A 23,319-nucleotide genomic window follows, 5' to 3' on the forward strand; every position below is an offset into this window, starting at 1 on the left:
CCCCCAGACCTCCGCCGCCTCCCGCGCCCCGCCTGCCAGCACCCCCTGCTTTTCTCTGGGCGCCGTCCTACCCTCACCTCGAAGCAGACATGAAGGGAGCCCGGGGCGACGGGAGCGCCCCTTTCTGCACCCGCCTCAACCACTCCTTCCCGGGCATGTGGGCGCCCGAGCGCTCCCAGGAAGCGCGGGGCAACCTCACGCGCTCCCCGGAGACCGGCGAGGACTGCCGCTCGGTGTCCGTGGTGTACCCGATTACCATGCTGATCACCGGCTTCGTGGGCAACGCGCTGGCCATGCTGCTGGTGTCGCGGAGCTACCGGCGCCGGGAGAGCAAGCGCAAGAAGTCGTTCCTGCTGTGCATCGGCTGGCTGGCGCTCACGGACATGGTGGGGCAGCTGCTCACCAGCCCCGTGGTCATCGTCGTGTACCTGTCCAAGCAGCGCTGGGAGCACCTGGACCCTTCGGGGAGGCTGTGCACCTTCTTTGGTCTGACCATGACCGTCTTTGGCCTCTCCTCGCTCTTCGTCGCCAGCGCGATGGCCATCGAGCGGGCGCTGGCCATCCGGGCGCCGCACTGGTACGCGAGCCACATGAAGACGCGCGCCACCCGCTGGGTGCTGCTCGGCGTGTGGCTGGCGGTGCTCGCCTTCGCCCTGCTGCCCGTGCTGGGCGTGGGCCATTACACCGTCCAGTGGCCCGGGACGTGGTGCTTCATTAGCACCGGGGGAGGCGGCAACGGGACTAGCTCCCCGCACAACTGGGGCAACCGTTTCTTCGCCTCCACTTTTGCCTTCCTGGGGCTCTCTGCGCTGTCCATCACTTTCGCCTGCAACCTGGCCACCATCCAGGCCTTGGTATCCCGCTGCCGGGCCAAGGCCATGGCATCGCAGTCCAGCGCCCAGTGGGGTAGGATCACCACCGAGACGGCCATCCAGCTCATGGGGATCATGTGCGTGCTGTCGGTCTGTTGGTCACCTTTGCTGGTAGGTAGTTCCAGGGTGTGCAGAGGTCTGGGTGGGGCGCCTGCAGACAGCGGAGACGTCTCAAAGTGACAGCACCTGCAGAGGTGTGTTTGCATCTAGAGAACATTGGGGGACCTTTCTGCCTGGGCTTTCTTGGTTGCAGCTTCATAGTTGAGTTCCTCCCTTACTTGCTGAGCGCCTTCAAAGTCCCGTACATGGCATTGGTCCTGGTTGTACACACGTGGAGACCACACGGGCGCTCACACTTGGATCGGAGAGAGTAAGAGGATACCCGGGTCTGAGTTCAGTGCGTGTGCAGAGGTAAAGTTTTCTCCTGGGTGCATTATAAACAGAATGGCAATGACAGCTGAAGCCTGTGGCTCTGGGCTTTCCCCTTCTTTCAAATACCTCTTGCACGTGGAAGCGATTGTCAGTCTGCAGAAGTCCTCTCTACCTGCGACCCCAGGCAGGCACAGCTCCTGCAGCTTTGGAGCCTCTGAGCGCTCTCTCAGCCCAGCCCGCACTAGCCTGCCTAATGGGCTCACTTGAGGTTAGAGGCAGGAGAGGGAAGGGCCCGCTGGAGGCCTTGTAATTCCTGCCCACCAGCCTTTGCTTGTCCTGTTGGCAACTATTCGGGACTGGGAGTAAGGCCAGTCCTGGGGTAGGAGGTAGAGGTTTCTGCGCTTCCCAGCTCCGCACAGGGGCGCACAGTTTGGGAGCGAATGATGTTGCCACAGGCTCCTTGTCTAACAGCCACTCTTGCGTCACACTTTCCTCTATGTTACTTGTAGCTGGAGATTTCTGTGGGTAAGTGCTGTTTACGAATTCCTGGTGAATGGAGGATTATTGAGGCTTCAAGCAGACTGGCTTAATAGGAGCTATGTTGCAGAAAGAGTTTTCTGCAAATTTTATACTGGACCTGGAAATTTATTAGACTGTTGTGAGAAACTTCTGAAACCCACGGATATAGTTTTCAGAACCCACACACATGTAGTTTTTCCTTTTCAATTGTGGTAAAATATATTTTAAATTGTGGTAAAATTTACATTTTAAGTGTCCAGTTCAGTGATATTAAATACATTGGCATTGCCCTGGCCAGTGTGGCTCAGTGGGTTGAGTGTCATCCCATGCACCTAGAGTTCACTAGTTTGATTCCTGTTCAGAGGACATGCCTGGGTTGCATGCAGGAGGCAGCCAATCAATGTTTCCCTCTCCCTCTCCCTCCTATTTCTCTAAAATCAATGAAAAAATTTTTAAAGAAAATTATTGTGTACCACTTACAGTTTTAAATCTCTTGTATTTAAAAATAGACCCCTAGTTCCTTTTCCCTCCCAACATCTCCTTCATTCGACAAAGCAAATATTCCAGAATACCTGTGTTTAACTGGTGTAGTATATTTAGAGCACAAATCTTGGCTACAAATCAGTGTCGACAAGTAGTGACAAGGAGAGCTATGCTGGGACCTAACTGCCCATAAGTTGCTGCATGGTCACAGAATTCAGGCTGATGTCATCACCATGGCTTATCAAAACCAACGCCAATTTTAGACATATTTACTTCTATGGTTGAGGAATGGAGTGTGTAGGTGGCCAAACAGAGAGGGAAAGGAGTTGTAAATAATGAACACTTTACTATGATAATGAACATAACTTTAAAGGCAACCAAGATTCTGAATTTTTCCCAACTGTCATTTGAGTTCCAGGTTCTTGAGTTTGCTCTATCACACTATTTCCTGGAAAAAAAAAATGCAGTTAAGTCATATGAATAAAATGCTTATTCATACAGTTAACCGAACTTATAGTTGTCTTTTTTTTAAGAAGATGAGATAGTAGTGTGTCTTTTATCTTAAAACTTTTATTTAATATCACGAACTCAGTGACTTTAGGAAGAATTTAAATCAATTCTGAGAATCGTAGCCGACGATGGCCAAACTTACTTTCTTAAGACAGACGGTATTTGGAAAGTCTTATTTAATTTCAGTTAATACCTGCATTCAAACAATATCTATTGGTTTGCATTATTTTATCAGGCATTTTATTAATTTGGTTCTCATAAAACATTGAACTTAAAAAGAATTAACGTGATTGATTAAATCGAAGAGGAAAAATTCAAGATTTGCAAAATAGGTACTTTTAAAACTAAAGCAAATGGGTCTATCATCTGCTTTATGCCCTGTAGGAATTAACTCTACAAATATCAGTAAAGAGCTGGAATTATTTCAAAGGAAAGAAACTGGCAAAACTGCTTTCTTAATAAGTGAAAGAATTATAAGAATGAAAACACTAGAACTTAGTGAACTGAATTTTCAGTGTATTAATGTTAAAGTGAGAGATCATAGTCTATACTTTTTTTTCTTAACTCTGGGTAAAATATAGATGCCCTGTTAGCTTTAATAATCTAATGATATAAATTCCCTCCTTAGAAGGACCCTGAGTATATCTTCTCTTGGAAGTTTATCATGATTATAATAATATTCCATTGTTACTGCTAGAAAACTTAGAAGAAAGTAAGAAAACACCTCAACTGCTACAAGATCCCACCACATATATACTTAAATTTAGGTTATCTGTGGTGCAAATAAGAGCTTTTGTACTTTTTCTTTTTCCCAGAAACTTCACAAAAGCAAGATGTGAAATTGAAAATACAGTGGAAACCGATGTCATCATGTCTATGATCCTTCGCCCTGTTTATGTTTAATTTGCCATCATTCAGAATTAGCAGTTAACTCGGCATGCAATCTGTTTGATGTTCATTATTATTATTATCTTATTTTTTTTATGAACCACAGCCACCTACTAGTTTAGTTACTTGACATGATAGCCAAGATTCCAGAAGCAGGCATACCCTGAGGATGTTGTATGAGTGCTTTTGTAAACCAAGGCATTCCCCCAACAGGTAGAGTGTGGCAAATACGGAAGCTCTCTTAAAAACAGTAAATATAAAGTTACTCTCAACATTGTGAAAGGTGAGGTATGAGGAACAAGGTTTCTCATTTACAACTTGGGAACTGGATAAAAGCAGCCTTAGAAATGTTTGCCTTTAACCCTAAACCAGCACACTCCCCACTCGGTCTCCACAGACGCAGACAGCAATGCTTTGGTTCCAGAAGGTAGTTCACAATGTAGATGTAACTGTATTTTTTAATTAAAGGAATCCCTGACATATTTTGACAAACGAAATGTGCCTGAAATATACTATATGTGCCAGGTTATTTTACAGAAATAATCCCGTGTTATAGTATTAAAATGTTTCGTTCACTTGCTAATTTTCACTTCCTATAAATTTCAGAATATAGTTTCTGAAATGATTAACTGTGTGAATTGGCATTATAGGGAAAATCTTCTATAACTTGCTTTTATAAGAATTGAGATTATTTCGCATTCTTTACATTTTTTATTATACTACAATACATTTCAGGCACTGGAGAAGGGATGTTAAGTACAAGACTTATGAAAACTTGGTCAGTTATAATCTGTTCAGAGAACCAGAGTTGCCACATTTATGAGTAAGACAATTAGAGAACAATATAAGATCGAATGCCATTAATGCCTTTGATTCTGAGAAAAAAAGCCCATTTAAACTTGCCAGAGTAGGCTTCTAGGAGGTGGTGAGATGGCATAACTTGAACTCAGGGCTGATAGCGAGTGGCCCAAGAAGCCAGCCAGAGAAATAAAGCGTGCACACTGGAAACACGGGAAAAATGGTTTGAAGAGGCTTATGGGGCCAAATTGAGGTAGTTAAGATGAACATAGGATGAAATTTGTCTTCTTTTGCCAGTAGGCAGTACAACCTCTTTTTTTTTTTTTTTTAAATAGGGGAGAGGATTTTTACTTTTATTTTCTTTAATCCTTTATTGTTTAAAGCATTACAGATGTCTCCTTTTTCCCCCGTTGAAGAGGATTTTTTTAAGTTTGGCAGTGCAATAGGGTGTGGGTAGATTCGGGCTGGAAAAGGGAATGCCAGATCAGTCACGGCTTGCTTTTGCAGGCTGGGTAGGGCCTCAGGTCAGAGACAGTGGGAAGAGATGAGTCAGAGAAGGAAAGGTAAGAGAGAACTAATGCTATTAGAAATGGTCAATTTAAGGAGTGAGTGATTCGATGAGCATTTCTTACACATCTACTATGTCCTATTTACTGCGGTAAATTACCTCCTTTAACTGCGTCCTGTAAAAGTGCCACTATTGTCTATACCCTTCAGATGAATAACTCAAGTATAAAGTATATTAGAATTAGAATAATTTTGGATATCTGGCTCTGAGTTTATTTTCCATTTTTGTTGTTTATTATGAGCTTAGATGGAGGCCGTGAATTCTATTGCTAATCATGGCACTGGATAAGTTATTTATCCTTCCGCTTGTAAGTGCAGCAGTGGGACTAATAAATATCCAATAGTATTTATGTTATTCTCAGGTTTTCTTATTTGGGAGGATCGTGGCTCAATGAATCAGAATGAGAAACTTAGGATATGATTTTATTTTTGTAAGAATGGGGGATTCTGAGTGACTATGGCTTTCGGACACTGTATAAGATAGTGGATTATCTGAGTGATATATCCAGGAAGCCAGTACAACTTGAAGACTGAGATAAATCAGAGCTTAAAAAAAAAAAAAAAAAGACAGATTTTTTTTATTTTGAGTTTATCAGAGAGCCAAGAATTAAACAGTCCTTCAGCCAGTAGATTGGAAGAAATTCAGATGGTTTAGAGTTGTAGCATAACTGTGACTCATTGGCCTTTCTCTTTTGAAAAAGCTGGAAAGGTCAATGACTCAATTATGAGTTTCCACAGGTTCATTTTTCTGGGGTCCTCTCTGGGCTGTGTTGGGTCCTCCAGCCCTTTGGCCACACAGCACCCACCTTGCATTTCCCTGTCATAATCTGAGTTACACTTCCTGGACCTATTGTGTAATTGAGCTCCTGAGGTTAGGTAAAGTATCTGTCTTATGCATTGATTATTCCTCACCCCTGTAAGAACTATAATTGCCTGCCATACAGGTATGCCCAATACATGCTTATTAACTGAATATCGATGCACCCAAATCAGAAGACAGGGTCTGGTCCCAGTTACAGAAACAACTAATTGTGTGACCTTAGATCAGGGGTCCTCAAACTATGGCCCGCGGGCCACATGCAAATACAAATATTGTATTTGTTCCCATTTTGTTTTTTTTACTTCAAAATAAGATATATGCAGTGTGCATAGGAATTTGTTCATAGTTTTTTTTTAAACTATAGTCCGGCCCTCCAACGGTCTGAGGGACAGTGAACTGGCCCCCTGTTTAAAAAGTTTGAGGACCCCTGCCTTAGATAATTCATTTGATATTTTTGTGATCTAGTCTCTTCTGTAAAATAGTAATAAAAACACCTACTCAGTGCATTTCACAGGACTATAACGAAAACCAAGATAAATGTATGTGAGAATAATTGGGAGTATTCCCCCCATATTAGGAATACTACTCTGGTGTTTTACTGGATGGTAATGTTGACTTGTGTTCAGATAGACCTTTCCCCCAGGAACCTGGAGAAAAGAGACAAGTGATGTTTTACAGCTTAATTCGTTATAGTTCCTTGTTGGGGGCGGGGAGGGGAGGGGATGTGGAGGAGGATATAACTTTTCAGAAAAAAAATAAAATAAGAAAAATGGTAAACCACATATGCTTAAACTTTTACAAGGTATTGTAATTCATCCCTCCTTCTCTCCCCTGCCACCATCACTCTCGCTCTCCTGAGTTCTCTCAGCTCTGGAATCCCTTTCCCCTCACAGCTGCCAGTGAACTCTCTAAATCTAACAAGTGCTGGATTCCATCTGCCCTCTGTCTTAAACCTGAGGAGTGACCACCACCTTGTGCTCTGAGGACCTCGCCACAGATCTAAAATATGTCACCTGTCTCTCCAATGTGGCACTTCTCCCTGTATTTCTTGATATGCTCAGATGTGTCCTCATGCAAATGCTTGAGTCAAATTCATTGTGATTCTAGTTGTTGTCCTAGGTCAGATCGTTCTGCAAACGTAAGGGTAGAGCCTGTGCCTTGGTTTTCCTCATTTTCACAGGTGATCAGAAACGTTGGGGTTGAACAAAATTGTTACCACTGACTCACAGCTCAGAATTGAGTTTGCAAGAGTCCTAACTCAGACCACAGCATGAGCATCACACAGTTGTAAACTGCTCCGCAGATTGGCCCGATCCTGGCAAGGCATTAATATTATTTGCAGCCTACAAATAACACAGCCTTTAACTTCACCATCAAATGGCCCACCCAGACTTTCTCTTGGGTAACATTCAAAGGAGGAGATTGCAATGGCTGATCTTGGCACTTATTCAAAATCTACATATTATTTCACCAGTACTGATTTTTATGATAGGTGTTTAAGGATCATAAATCTAAAAATGAAAGACGGTGGCAGAGATGGAGGAGGGGGCTTGATTTGTCACACCTTAATTCTGTTAAAAATTAAAAAGTTATTAATTTAGGTAAGGGTCATGTAATATAACTACAGGACAAATCCTATAACAAACATCATTACTATTTTTACAAATCTTGGTAATGCAAAAACAAAAAGTCAAGTTGGAGCAGGAGGCCTATTTTTTTAAAAGCAATTATTGATTCCAAAAAAATCAAGTATAATTTTTAAAATATACTTTTCACTAATCCTTGGATATTTCCTGAAAGTAGATTTGATCTATCCTTTTGTTCCTCTTTCTGAATACGTAATAAGTGTCATTTTCTGTGGTTGTGAATATGCGACTGTTAGTATAATTCATAACAAATTGGAAAAAGAAGCATGTTGTTAATGTTGAAAATAACGAAAGTGAGATTGTGAAAAATTAGATGCATTTTGGGCAATTCACCACACGGCAAAGTCTATCGCGGTCTTGTATGAAATTTTCCTGGGAATGTCCTGCAAACAGCCACCTTGCTTGAGTCAGATAGAGCATGCACTTCCCATTTCCCCATTTCGATGGGCATCTTCAATAGTCCCAAGGCAGCAGCGGAGGTTCGTGATTAAGTGATCGTTGACTAGTGAGCATGCCTGTTTTGTGAGAAGAACAAAATCTAATGACTGAAGAAGCAGGTGAGGGCCACAGAGAGATGAAGGCACCAGAAGGCAAGAGACCTGGATTCTGGTCTTGGCTTTTCAATCACATGATAGAAGTCACTTTATCTTTCTGGCTTTTCTTTTCTTTGTCAGTAAGATCAAACATTATCAACTCTAGCCTTCTCTTCAGTTCTGACTTCCTGTGGCTCTAAGTAGATAAAATCATCCCTGTCAGAGATACTATACTAGATGCATGGGGGGAAGTACCCAAAGACTTTGTAAAAGAAGCATAGAAATATGTACAAACAGCCAGAGTAGATCTTGCATTCTTTCATGCAATCATTGTAGAACTATTTGTTGAGTATTGCTATATGCCTGCCACTCTGCTCATCGTGGTTATACAATGGTGACCAGGGCTGAATTATACGGTTATATGCATTGAGCATTACGTAATTCTAGGAGGCCCTATTTATGCTGCAGACAGTCAATGAACAATCTTGCCAAGACCCCAATGTAACTAGTCTGATGGGTCATTCCTGTGGTTTCTCGTGGCTACATGGTTCCGCTACTTCAGATTGGACTTGCCTGGGCAGAAGGGCAGTGCAGGTCCACTGCTGCTGGAGTGTGTCCCTGCCCAGGCTGTAGTGGGTCTGTGCTTGGATGCCACCATTAGAGAACCTGAATTCACACCCATGACTCCCGCTGTAAGCTCAGCAGTCATTCCCTGGAGGACAGCCAAGGTGCTAGAGAGTATGGACCCAGAGGGCAGCTGGCCTCAGGCCACGCACTGTCTAGAATCAGCCCTCCCTTTGGGGTTCTTAGGCTCTGGATTGTACTCACATCACCTTCTGACATGTTTGCCTTTGCTTTCCAATGAATTGTCTGGTAAGACTTTCCATGTCTTTTCCCTCGAGCCAAAGGCACTCTTCTCTGAGTTTCTTGGCTTCAGATCTTGGGCGAAAAGGGTAGGTCTTGGCCTCTTTTCCCCCCAGAAAACCCTCAGACCCCTGAGCACGATGGTCTACCTCTTTTCAAGTGACCAGCATAATAGGATGCCACAAGAATCATGATCCCCCGGAAGAAGATCCAGACCAAGCTGAAGCGAGCTAGCTTACGGAAAAAAGAAGAAAGAGGAACAGGGTCACTGGACTCAACTAAATCGAAGGGATCGCCAGGGTGGAAGTGGCCCTGTGGACGGCTGAAGCAGGGCTCCCTTTGTTTCTCTCGCTTTGACTTCTTGCCATGTGGCAGATCCCCAGTTCAGGTTCTGTTTCCAGGGACATAACTTTTCAGCTCGTTGGCCCAGGACTATGTTCTTTATTTCAAAGCCTTTGGCTAATAGGTTTATATTTCCAGTCTGCATGCAGAGTTTTAATTTTGCTTTCATGGCAATACAATATTTCAGTGAATACGTCATTTTGAGGCAGTTTCAACATAGATCTTTCTTTTCTCTCTCTCTCTCTCTCTCTCTCTCTCTCTCTCTCTCTCTCTCATTTTCTTTGTTTTGTTTTGTGAATACAAGAAATAGACATGACAAAGTCTCAGGATCCTGCCTCATCTACAAAGATTAATGTGCATTTTGTTGAACTACAATGAAAGATTTAGGCTCAGAGAATTGTCCAGAAGTGAGTTGCGGGTGTAATGTTAGTTTTACAATGAAACAGAGGTAGCTGTATAAGGCTCTGAAAGCTCACACTATGTTAGAACCATAGTGAGGAGACCAGAAAAGAAAAAGTTCTATCTTTATTTTTCCATAAAGGGTGAGTTATAGTCTGGGTTTGATGTTATTCTGGCAGCTTTCTCAGTAGATGTGGTAACAGCCAATATACTGGGTGGTAGACGTTAAAATGTATTTAATGGTAGCAATTTCCTCCAAGAATAGACTAAGGATTTGCCTGGACTCAGAAATAAATTTCTTAATGTCAGCTTTTGTTCTATAAAAGACGTTAGGGAACATTTTGAAATGTGAGTGTGTGTTTTCCCCTACATCTATTTCTAATTAAATATGCTGTTTTAGGAAGTATGGGAATATCTCCTGACTTCAGAGCTCTAGTCTCCTCCCTAAACTTGGTCCTTGGTCACAAACGCCAGAATCCACAGCACAAAGGGCACATGAGGAAAGGATACTGGGGGTTTGGGGGCCACAGAAAGCTGGCGGGCCAGTTGGGAAGGCAGGCGGGACCCAGGCTCTCTGGACGCTGAGCGTCAGTTGCTACCTGCTGCTGGGTGCATCTGGTATCTAAGAGCTGCCACTCCTTGGTGTCGCGCTCTCTCTCTTAACAGTCAAAGTCCTGGGTGCAAACCTGGCTGCTTTGGCTTGGGATTTTTTACCCCCGGGCTATGCCAAGGGGTCACTAGAAGGATCGAGCACCTGCAGCATCTTGTTTTTTAACTAAGAGTGTGAAGTAAATGCTGGGATTTCTCTCCTGCGTAGAATACGTAGAAGCGGTATTTCAAAACTGGAGTATTAATATAAAAGGTGGTAGCTCATTATTATCATATAATTAATTTTCAGAAGCATTGTAACAGATATAGCATACGTGTGTGTGTGTGTGTGTGTGAAAGAGAGAGAGAGAGAGAGAGAGAGAAACATTTCTTTGTTGTTCTACTTATGCATTTCATTAGATTCATTGGTTGCTTCTTGTACATGCCCTGATCGAAGATCGAACTCACAACTTTGGCCTATCGGGATGATACTCTAAACAACTGAGCCACCTGGCCAGGGCAAGCCCTTTACATATATTATCTTATTTAATTTTCACAATTATTGATCAGTTGGATATTTTTTTATCTCCATCTTTCAGTTATAACTACTAAGATTCAAATGATTAGACTGTGTTTCCTAATCATTTAATGCTATAATGCTCTGCCTCTTTTTCATTAGTTCATTAAAACATTTTCAAATTATATCATTGAAAATGTACCAAAAAAACCCAAAACCAACGACCACCAGCAGATTGATTGAGAATAGTCAATAACCACAGAAACCGGCACGGTCAGATAATCAAGGTGATTAAAGATTTCCTGTTGATTCAGGAAGCAACGGTCTTTCTTAGGAGCTTGGGTTTTCTACAGATAATATTATGAATATCTCTATAGAAGGTGATAAGAATTTTTGTTTATCCTACAAAACCCTGTGATCTCATTCACTATGATACTATAATTTCCTGTTTTCTGTAAAGGTGTGGCATCGATTTCATTCAGTTCCATCTGTCCAGCCTTAGAATACTCACACACAGTGGTAAAGTTTTACTGGGCAAACATTTTCCAGCTAGTACGATTCACAAATATTATTCTTTTTTACTAAACTATTTATAAAACAAACTAGAGGCCCGGTGTATGAATTTGTGCATGGGTGAGGTCCCTTGGCCTAGCTGGCTCTCAAGGCTGATCGGGGCCATCTTATTGGGGCCAATAGGGGCTGGCCAGCCAGGGGGAGGCTGTGGGAGGTTGGCCAGCCCTGGGAGATTGACTGTGGGAGCACACTAACTACTAGGGGGCAGCTCCTGCATTGAACGTCTGCCCCCTGGTGGTCAGTGCACGTCATAGCGACGAGTGGACCAGTCAAGCGGTTGACCAGTAGTAACGGTCACTTAGGTTTTTATATATATAGATACAACTGTTTATTGAGTCCCCTTTGCTTAGTGGGGAAGTGTTTGACTACAGTCAAAATTAGAAAATGTGTTTTGACAGTTTAAAAATTTCCAGCATGAGGACAGTGCATCCTTGCAAACCTGCTTTCATCTTTTAAAATTATAGAGGAGAGAAAGAGCCTCACCAAAACCCAGTGTGCTCACAGTGCCTTTCTAACATGGAACTCAAGCATGTTACTGTCTAGCACCCTCTCACCCAGATTAAAAGGCTTCAGATTCCTTAATTTAATCCTTAAAATCTTGGACTTGTCCACATTTACCACTCATATTCCATTTCTCCCTCAGGATCCTTACCTTCAGTCATAAGGATCTATTCGCAGTTCCTAGAATGATTCACAGTTTCACACTTAGAAGTATGAACTCTTTGTCTTTCAGAACTCTCCAGAAGTATCTGCTCTTTTAGGGGACAATGCCCCCCCTCCACCCCCCGCATCTGGACTCCATAGTTCTTGTGCATACCTTTTGGCACTTAATTATGCATAATTATATTTACAATTGTCATAATATTTAACCATTTCACAGACATATCACATTTTGTTCTGTCAACAACACTTGGAGGGGACATTGTTATTGCCTTGTTCTGATGACGAAGTTGGTTTTGAGATGTTAAGTAGCTTTTCCAAGGTCAGAAAGTTAACAAAAAGCAGAGTTGACTTTCAGATATAGATTTGTCTGATTTTATAGCCTACATGATGAACCACTCAACTAAATGGCCTCCCTCTTGTTAATAGCCATTTATTTGTCTAATTCTCTGTAAATTGCCATATTTGTCGATAAATCTTCCTGGACCATAGCAACCATTCAATAAATTATTGTGATTGAAGAAAGGAAGTTGTAAAGTTATAATAAAGTGGAATGGACTCTAGAATTGGAATCAGAAAATCGAGGTATAAATCCTGTTTAAGAGTTTTACATACATTTTAACTGGTTTTTAGTCTTGACAAAAATCTTCACGGTACATGGTATTTATCTCTTTTTTAAACTTTTACCTTATTTTTTTATTTTCTGGGTAAGCAACTTGCTTTAAGGCTCACAGTTGATAAATGGTACTGAGAAAAAATGAACCAGGTACTTTTTTTTATTTCCAAACCACCCATTCACCTTATAACGAATGACTAATGGGTATTCTTCATACAGTAAAACTTGTGAGTGTTTCTAAAAACACAATATCTTTTGCTTTTTCTTGTTATATTTATTGTTGTTGATAGTAATAAAAATTCTTAGAAAGAATAAAAACTAATTTCCAGATAGACAAGGATGGGAGACACAACATTGTTTTTGCAGTGAAGAGGGAAGTTAATTAGAAGCAGTGGACAGAAGCAGAAGAAATAGCTGCTCTAATGCCTGGTGTCCAAAGAAGAGAAACCCACAAGAATGTTTGGGAAGGTGGCCTGGGAATAACAATCCAACAGTAAGCAATTTTATTGTTTAGTAGGGAAACAATAAAAATAACAAAGAAAAGGAAAAATAATGCTTCAAAAGATGCTCACAGATCTCAGTATATTTATGTTGCCTGTAGTCATTATTACAGAGGGCATAATACAGTGGTTATGGAATAAAAAAACATAACTGCAAATCCAGAGTTAAAGCAGCCTTCACCGCCGGCTGATACAGAAGCTCAGCATTGGCATCAAGGACCAAGGCTGGTTCCACCTTTTGCAGTCAATGGCATTCGCCTCATCCTATTTATGGCTTTTCCCTTCAGTTGGTGGGATGGTTGCTGGTACAACTTCTTAGTTCACCTCTAGCGGGAGAGAGAAGAGGTGTTTTTCTGCAGATCTCTACTAAAGATAAAGACACTTTCCCCAGATGACTTAGGAAATTTTCTCTGGGATCACATTGCCTAGTATGGGGTCACTACATCAAATCTGATCGAAGCACATTCTGGTAGCTAGGGATGGGGTGAGCCCTGAAGCCCTTAGGTTCCAATGAAAATAAGTGTGCTAATGGGAAGGGGAGCTGGGAGAATGGGTGCTGGGTAGGCAATGAATAGTGAACACTACAGTGACGACACCTGTGCAATTTAATCGAGAGAATATAAATGTGGAAGGATCTCAAAAAGTATAAGGCACTAGATCTGCATTGCCCAATATGGTAGCTGTGGAGAGCAGCTACAGCGTTCGGACAGGTTCAAGCCTCGGATTAATGAGAGGGCACGATCCTCTCATGGCAAAGTCACGTTCAGGTCCCAGCTTGGAGGGCAAAGCCCTCCCAGCGCAATTATAGCCAAAGGCTGTGATTGTAAGCTTTACCTTATGGTCCGAGCCTTAGGGTCCGGGTGGCTGAGTGATGTAGGCTGCGGGAGGTGCAGCAAGTGCTGCCAAAACAAAGCTTGATAGAGTTCTCAGGTGCATGTAATCAAGTAGATTCAAAACTAGCGAGAACATTGTAAACATCTTGACCACGCCCTTGCTTTGCCTTATGGGATCTGACTAAAAAATAAAGACTCGGCTTACAGGCTGTGGCACTCTCTCCATCCAAGAACAGTGTCCCTCCTGGGCCCAGCTATATTCTTTTCTCTGTTTGCTTTAATCCTTCAACGCCTCCCCCCACTCAGGTTCACCCCTGACCGTGTTGGACACGGTTCAGGTAGCCACTAGTCACAGGTGGTTATTGGGCATTTGAAATATGATTACTCCAAATTGAACTATAGTATAAGTATAAAATACACATTGGATTTTGAAGATTAAGTACACAAGTAATGTAAAATAGCTCATGTTGAAATACGATTTCAGATATATTAGGTAAATTAAATATATTATTAAAATCAATTTGACATGTTTCTTTTTACTTTTTTTGTAATGTGATTACTGTAAAGCTTTAAAGTATATATGTGCCTCACATTTGTGGTTTGAATTACATTTCTTCTGGATAGAGCTGCATTAGACCAATGACTTTCCAATTGGAGAAACTTTTTCAATAAATCCTTTTAGAGAAACAGACAAAAACAGAGCTGTTCTGATTCAACAGGGTTGGGAACTGGATATTTCCAAGTCTCAATAACATCTATTCACCAATTCCTGTAAAACTATTCTTGAAAATACTTAACATCAAATACCAGGTACAGGTTTTAAAATGAAATCACCAAAGTCATTTTTTCTAAGATAATAATAGGAATACTTAAGAAAAAAATCTTTAGTGTTGAACGATTACATAATCCCCCCTATTAACTTCTTCCAGTCCACTCCTGTCCTTCCCCACCACAAGACCCTCACCACGCCATTGCCTGTCCATGGGTTACGCATGTGTGCATACCAGTTCATTGGTTGATCTCTTCCCACCCATCCTCCCCTGCCTTCCCTCTGATGTTCAGCAGTCTATTCATGCTTCTGTGTCTCTGGGTCTATTATTAATCATCAGTTTATTTGGTTCTTTACATTCCACATATGAGTGAGATCGCGTGATTCTTGTGTATGACTGGCTAATTTCGCTCAGCATACTACCTGCTACTCTCCAGGAATACTTTTATATTACTCATTTAAGGTCTTCTCTAGGAAGCTAAATAGTGAGTAAAACTGCTTTCAGTGGATTCACATGTTAAGAGGCTGCTAATGGTCCTGGCCAGTGTGGCTCAGTTGGTTGAGTGTCGTCCATGCACCAAAAGGTTGCCAGTTCTATTCCTGATCAGGGCACATGCCCAGGTTGTGGGGCTCGATCCCCAGTAGGAGGCATGCAGGAGGCAGCTGATGGATGTTTCTCTCTATCCCTCTTATCTTCCTCTCTCTCCAAAATCAATAAAAATATTATTTATTTTTTTTAAAAAAGAGGGTGCTAATGGATTCAAGTCTTGTGGCTACATGGTTCCGCTACTTTTTTAAAAAAGAGGGTGCTAATGGATTCAAGTGTTGGGATCGGTGCATCATCTCATAGGAGCCTATTATCCTCATAGGAGTAAGGCATTGAGAGAATAGGCTTCTTCCTCATGTTTGCTTCCTTCAGATTCCTATGAAATACTCTGTGGTTGGATCAAATAGTAAGAATCTAAATAAATCAACAGATGAGACAAAATAACACTAAGAAGGGGGAAACTTAGAAGATTAATAGGTTATAAGCTTCTGTTTCCCTGCATAACATATAATGTGAATTTAATCTTCTTTAAACTTTCCTTAAACCTAGTACAGATTTTAAGTGCTAACCATAATTTAAGTGATTTTGTAAAGTCTAACTTCCTGAAAAAGAAAAGGAAGATCTTTTCAGATGAGCATTTTGGAAACACAGTTTATCATTTGTGATGTAAATATCACTTGGCATTTGATTTTCCCCTGCCCTCTATATAGTGCATGAAAGGAAAGTGTGACTGTGCAGATTCAGTACAAGGCTGCTACAAAAGCCTGAATGGATGATGGGGTTAAAAAGGAAGATGTGCTCCTACTAGACATAGTGAGTTACTGTTTGGTGGTATGTCATAGCCACAGTCTTCTTAATTGGAATTCATATACCTAGGAGGTGACAGTTCTTCCTTTTACTATACTTAACATCTGGAGTTGGAGGAGGAGGAGGAGGAGGGAAAGAACAATTAATGGTTACATAGAACTTACTAAAAGTTAGGGACTCTTGGGTTTTTTATGAATTTTATGTGGATGTGTTTCATGTTGGGAAAAAGATATTTAATTAATATAATGTTAAGAAGTTCCTATGCTAATACTGCCTAGAAGCCTAACATTGGCAGGGGATTTTGCAAGTATATTAAACAGTTATTGATCTGTTATCTGTTAGACGGAGAGGTTTTTAAAACATATTTATGGTAATATAGGTAGAAGATATGGTCTCATATTTGTGGGTAAGAATTCTATAAGCAAGGAGCTCTCAAATCATATGTAACACATAGCAATAGAAGGACTTTTGACTTAATATGTGTTATAAATCTGATAGTAATATCCTTATTAAAGACTGGGTTGATATGCATGTTTTCTTTTGCATTTGTCTGAAGCTATACCAGTATTTTTGAAAAATATTAAATAAATATGCAACAGGAATTCTTCCTTTCTTATAGATTCAATATGTTTTTCCAGATTCAGTTTGCTTCTGTTGCTTCTACAGCCCAATTTACCAGCTTCAGGATTACTGCCCTACCTATGGACATTCTTTTAAAAATTATGAGTGAAAGAAGATGTGCGAATAGTACCTAAACTGAAACTGTCATTCTGGCTAATTATAATGACAGAAGGAAATAAAAAGGCCAGAACCTTGAATAGGGATGAATACTGGTAGATTTGTCTATTACGTAATTAGGATCTGTTACCCCTAAATGGATGGGATGCATTGCATTCTTGCTATCATTCATTTATTTGTTAATTCAAATATATTTATTAATCTACAATGTATTCATATTCTGGTCTAGGGCTTTCGTGTGTTATACCTACAATGATAGAAATGATCACTACTCATAACAATTTTCATCTGTTGGGAAAGACTGATAATTAAAAATCCTATATAATAAATGGCTAATATGCAAATTGTCCCCTCGAGCGGGAGTTTGACCAGGAGTTCAACTGAGATTTTGACCAGGGGGGTGGGGCCAGCTGGTCAGCCACCCACGGCCCCTCCCCTTGGCCAGCGGGCTGGCTGGACCCCACCTGTACACGAATTCGTGCACTGGGCCTCTAGTAGGTAATAATCGAAATATTTAAGGGTGATAAAGTCAAGGATTTGGGGAGTTTGTACTAATACTTATCTACTAGGCTTTTGGGAAGGGAAATACTAGATAAATTGATGTTTTAAATCTACACAAAAAAAGTAAGTTACATTAGTCAAGTAAAGAAGAGGGGAGTGATAATTATAAGACCTAGGGATCCACATTTATACAAGTCCAGAGGCAAAAAGAACTGCTGCTTTTAAAGAACTCACAGAAGTTCAAGGTGATATAAATGCAAGAATAAGGAACAATGAGAACTGAGGCTAGAGAGCTCAACTGGGGCCAAGTGGTAATGAGTCTTGACTGTCCATTTAAAGCGTTTAGACTGTACTCAGGGAAATGAGAAGTTATTGAATAATTTTTCAAGTGAACACAACAAATTTTTATTTTAAGAGCATTCTTTGTAAACAGCATAGAGGCGCCCAGAGTGGAGTCTAAGAAATCATGTAATAGACAATTGTGGTAGTTCAGACACAGGACGCTGGTGGTCTGGGTTTAGAGTCCATGGAAGTGAAGATAAGGGAAGTGATAGATGAATAAAATATTAGGAAGTCCATTGGAAACTTTGTGATTAATTGACTGTGAGGAATATGACTAATGATGTGAAAGGGGGAGAGAGACAGAGGGAGAGAAACACACAGAGAAAAATGAATCAAGGATAAATCTTAGATCTTGTTTTAGGGACTTGGTGCGGAGATAGGGAAGATTAGAGGGAAGCATCCTTGAGGAAGGAGATAATGATTTTAGTTTTGGATCTGATAATTGTGATGTGAGATATCTAGAAAGAGTTGTGCTATAGGTAGCTAAATTGATTAGTCTGAGCTCAGAGCACAGGGATAGGTTTTGAAGTCATTGGAGTGGAAGAGGTCACCCAATGAGTTTATGCACAGCAAGAAGAGTTAGCTACCTAAAGTAGGACCCCAAAACATTAACATTTTCATGATGAATAGATGCATAGAGAAACAGGAGACCTTAAAAGAGACTACAGAGGAGTACCCAGGAGAAGCAGCATGAAAATTAGTAATAAAACCAGAACAAATGGCAACCTGAATATTAAGAAAAAGAATTCAATATTAGGGAAGAGAATATTTCCTGAAAGGGATAGTCAACTAGATCTGATGTTCCAAAAATCAAGTTAAGTAGGTGTCCAGTGGATTTTAAAACCAGTTGGTAGCTTTGGGAACAGCCCATCCTGAGGCTTTGTGGACATAGAGGCCAGGCCATGGGAGGTTTAGGAATAAATTTGAAGGTAAGGAGGGTAGACAACTCTTATGAGAGGTCAACAGTAACTTGTGGAGCAGTATATGTAAGGAGCTAAGAAATCTGAAGAACGTTTTATTTTCTCAAGGTAGGATAAACTTAGATACGCTAAAATGAGCATGTAAAAAAGCCAAAAGTTAAAGGTAAAAGAAAGAGCTAAATGAGAAAATAATGCCTCTGACGTTCATGCTGGATGGGATCTAGGGCACAGAAAGAGAGTTAGTCTGAGATAGGAGCCAGGACACCTCTGCTATTGAACAAGAGAAAGGGGGGAATGGACAGCTGCAGGTTCTGAACTTGGCGGAAAGCAAGAGGCCATCTAAACAAGCTGTTTCCTCTGTACGGTGAAGTAGGACAGTGGAGAATGTGTGAAAACTGGTTCGGTATTTTCGCCATAAGAATTTTTGCCGTATACATTTTTGCCACACAGCTAATTGGCTATAAGGCAATTTTGCCATCAACGATAAAATAACTTGACAGTGTGGTTTTCATTGGGCAGACTTGATATATTTAAGCTACTTGTTAATATGGTTTCATTTCTCCATTGACAAAGTTCTCGAAGTACTCCCAATTTAATATTATCTAAATCTTAGCTCTCATAATGGTCTACACAGTGACAAGTAAACGTGGTAGTCTTAAGATAGTGAATGATAACGACTATGTTTACTGTCAGATTGCAAAGCTATGGGTAAAGCCAGATTGCATACAGTACTAGAAAATGTTAACATACCAGTTTGCAAATTCTTCAGTGAGCACAGTCATCCCTCCCACCATCGAAACCAATAGTTTACCAAGCTATGGCAAGTATGCAAGAGGTAGCTATTAATTTACAACAGTCTTCAGTCTGTAGGCCGACGCTCTATCCACTGAGCCAAACTGGTCAGGGCTCTACAACAGTCTTGAAGAGCATTAGTGATCAATTCCTTAGGTGCAAATTGATGCTTCTCTTAAAGAAGGAAGAAATTGTAGCAAAAGAGAAAAAAGTGTGATGCCAAAGAGGAAGAGGAATCAACAAGCAAAAAAAAGAATGTGTAATACTTTAAAGGAAAGACTTTGAAGACAATGTATTTTCATGTTTCTCATTAGCCTTTTAAATTTTGTTAATTTTTCATGTCCTTTTTAATATCCCTTTTTTATTTATTTTTATTTTTTTCTGGTAAAATTGTCTTACAGCTAATTAGTTGTGCAGTGCTTGCAGTAAAGATATTTATGGTAAAAATGCTTATGGCAAAAATACAACTGTATGAAATAGCTGCTGTGGTAAATGAAAGAGAGATATAATACTAGGGAATGAGACCAGTTAGGGACCTTGAATTCAAAGAGATCCCACCCTAGCTGGTTTGGCTCAGTGGAGAGAGCATGGGCCTGTGGACTGAAGGCCTAAGAGTTTGATTCCAGTCAAGGGCATGTACCGGTTCCAGTCGATGTGTTTCTCTCACATCAATATTTCACTCTGCGTGTCTCTCCCCTTCCCTTTCACTCTCTCTAAAAAATCAATGGAAAAATATCCTCGGGTAAGAAGTAACAACAGTAACAAACAGAAAACAAAAGCGACCCCACTCTGCCACATTCAGCCAGTTGCATGCCAAGTTCAAGAGGTGTCTATTTGTTTCCCCTTATAAGGCGAAGTCCTTCCTTGGCATAGATCCAAAAGAGAATGTCATTTTGACATAAGACCAAGTTAAATGAGAATTATCCTATCAGCTAGGACTACAGTCATTAGCCTGCGTTGTATATGGCTGTGGCACGGGATGGAGTTCTTCTGCATGTCATGGCTGTCCTGTCCGTGAACCATAATTTACTGCTAAACACTACAGTCCCTTTAATAAGCCATAACTAATTTGTTAAGATAAATGTTTTGATCACTTATAGTATCCGATTATTTATCTCTTAGCTGTTAAGTTATGCACACATCAACTACCTAAGAATTCGAGCTAAAATGACCACATGATGGTTTTTAGAATGAAGTGTGAAACTAACATTTTACCAATAAATTACTGTATATTGAAGCTTCCAACTACTCTAAATTTAGTGCATCCTTCCTCAGTGTGGAAATAGCATGTTTATTGGGGAATTTGGGAAACAAAGAAAAATATAGAGAAGAAAATAGAGATCATCCTAATTCCCACCCAGAAATCATTGCTTCTAGTGTTTTTCTGTACATACACACAGAGTTGTTCTTTAAAAATATATTTTATTGATTTTTTACAGAGAGGAAGGGAGAGGGGTAGAAAGTTAGAAACATCGGTGAGAGAAACATCGATCAGCTGCCTCCTGCACATTCCTTACTGGGGATGTGCCCGCAACCAAGGTACAGGCCCTTGACCGGAATCAAACCTGGGACTCTTCATTCCACAGGCCAACGCTCTATCCACTGAGCCAAACCGGTTAGGGCAGAGTTGTTCTTTAGCTAATTAGATTATAACATGCCACACATACTTATTTTAACATCCTAAACATTTCTTCATGCTATTAAATATTCTTCAGAAACATGATTTTAAATAGCATCATTAGAATACATTTAGAGTATGTACATCACATATATGTAATGCAGCTTGATGGGTATTCCATTATTTAAACAGTCCTCTATTGTAGGCTATTTAAGTTTTTCTCTTTCTCTTTTATATTGAGGCTTATAGTCCTGAACACCTTACTTAGGTCACACCTCTGATTTCTTCTTTAATCATGTTGCTGTGCTTAATTGTCACTAACACTATGGTTCACTGTGGCATTTTGGGCTTAAATGAAACTATATTTTGGCAGAAAAAACAACAACCCTTTTTAAACTATAAATATTTTCAAAGATTAATGTTCGCTGAACCTTGCAGAGACACATTCTGTAGACTTTCTCTTGACACGTGAGATATAAAGGTTTGAAATATAGTAAAGATACCTCTTGTGAAATGTGTATCACAAAGCTAATCCTTTATTTATAATCCAAGGAATGAATACTTTAATAGAGTAGATTTTTCCTTTTCCCTTTCAGCCAGACTTTGAATACTTATTAGCTACTAACATTCATTTTTGCCCATTCTAATAGAAAGATGAATATTTATCTAAGTATAGCATATGTACCAAATCACACAGAATTTACAATTCATACTAATTGAAAGGAGAGAGTAATTCTTCCTTACTAAATGCTGTGATGGCAGGGGTTTTTTTCTTGAAGGTAGAGATGTAAGGAAATCAGGCATAGGTGAGACTTTCATTTCCCTGCACTATTTCCCCTGAGCATCCACCGTGTCTCCGAATGTCACAGCATTCTGTGAGGGAAGCATAGGCAATAGGGCGATAGCCTGGGGCTTGGGAAGAGGTGTGCTATGTAAATGGCAGGCGTTAATTATCCTTATCTCATTTCACTTCTACAACTGCACTGCTGGATGGAGGAGATATCGGTAAGCATCATTAATCATGTTTTGGAGAAGGGAGAAATTAAGATTCAAAGTTAGGTAACTGGTCCCCAGACTAGAAGCAGAGCCCAGTCAGATGTGTGGCAAGTCTTTAACTCTTGCCTTTCTGTTACTTCTAAAATAATCTCCCCTGAAGCTTGATGACTCCAGCCTCTCTCCCTTCCATGGTCCACTTCTTAACTTTGCAGTCTTCCTCTCTCCTCTATTTACCAAAGCACACCCTTGGCGTTTTCCTGAAGAGGAAGTTTGTCTTTTGTTCCACACCTTTAACCTTCGGTGTCTTTTCTTTTTCAAATTCAGTCCTTATTCCATTTCCATCTTTGCCCCAGAATTCATCAGACAGAACTTAACCACAGAAGGATAGGTGAGAGGCCATCCGGCACACGGGCTGTTTACTAGTGAGCTTATTAAAACAGAACAAATGATCTGCCTAAAGCCATAAATGGTGGCAGAGCCATTAGGAGGATTGACTTCTTCTAATTCTTAGTTCATTGTTGTTTTGAAAAATTTTATCAAATTACATACTAATAAAGATGAGTTTACACAACTTCTAGTAATTTTTAAAATGTCTATGAACTCTTCATTTCTGAAGGTCTGGGACTAGATAGTGCAGGAGCGGTGTCTAAAGCAGTGGTCCTGATGCCGAGACAATTCGGCAACTGGGAAACAGAGTGGTGACCAGACTGGAAAGACAAGAGCTATTCTTTGAATCTACAATGAAACTGAGTCCCAGGACAATCCTTCAAATTATGTAATTAAGTACTTTAAAGGGCCCAGACTGGTTCCAGTGCATTCTAATATAAAGCACACTTGTCAAACTAGAGGGGGAACTTCCAGTAAAGCAGGTTATTTTCCCAGGCCTAACCACAGGATGTTATGGAAAACAAAACACGTGGATCGAAATTGGCTGGGGAGCAAAGTTCTCTTATCCACTTACATTAGATATGACCGGGGAATGCATAAATGCCACATAATGGAGCCCAAGGGCAAGTGACCCATTTTATTTTCCTCCCCCAACATTAATTTTTCTGGGTTCCCCCATTTATCATCTTCAATGGGTATTTATGGCCTAGAAGCCAAGGTACTTTTGAAACAAAGCAAAGTACTAAAGATTTTTGAATGTGTAGGTACAAACCCTGCCGCAGGAAATAAAATCCAAATGCAGAATGCGAAAAGCTGTCTCCCTTGGTGTGTGCTTTGCACATTTAAAAAGATCCTTATCACTGGCAAAGGGGCAAATCATTATTTCTCATTGAGGATGGAGCAAGGTAATTGCCCTTGACACTAGCCAGGGGTAGCGAATTTAGCAGTCACTGATAGAGTTGTGTTCCTGGTTATCACAGGTACAAAAAGAGCTCTCTCTTC

At 40.6% G+C, this 23,319-nt stretch overlaps 1 protein-coding gene across 2 annotated transcripts in view; it reads left to right on the forward strand.

The window, feature by feature from the left end:
• Positions 1-6: 6 nt before the first annotated feature.
• PTGER3 (prostaglandin E receptor 3) overlaps positions 7-23,319 on the forward strand; it is a 109,791-nt gene continuing 86,478 nt past the window's right edge. For both annotated transcript variants that reach the window (XM_006775918.2, XM_006775920.2), the window contains exon 1: positions 7-983. In XM_006775918.2, the coding sequence (XP_006775981.1) occupies positions 90-983 (894 nt within the window). In that variant the 5' untranslated portion in view covers positions 7-89. The remainder of the gene's footprint in view (positions 984-23,319) is intronic.

Source organism: Myotis davidii, unplaced genomic scaffold (assembly GCF_000327345.1).
Source record: "Myotis davidii unplaced genomic scaffold, ASM32734v1 scaffold128, whole genome shotgun sequence".
In the NCBI taxonomy this organism is placed as follows: Eukaryota; Metazoa; Chordata; class Mammalia; order Chiroptera; family Vespertilionidae; genus Myotis; species Myotis davidii.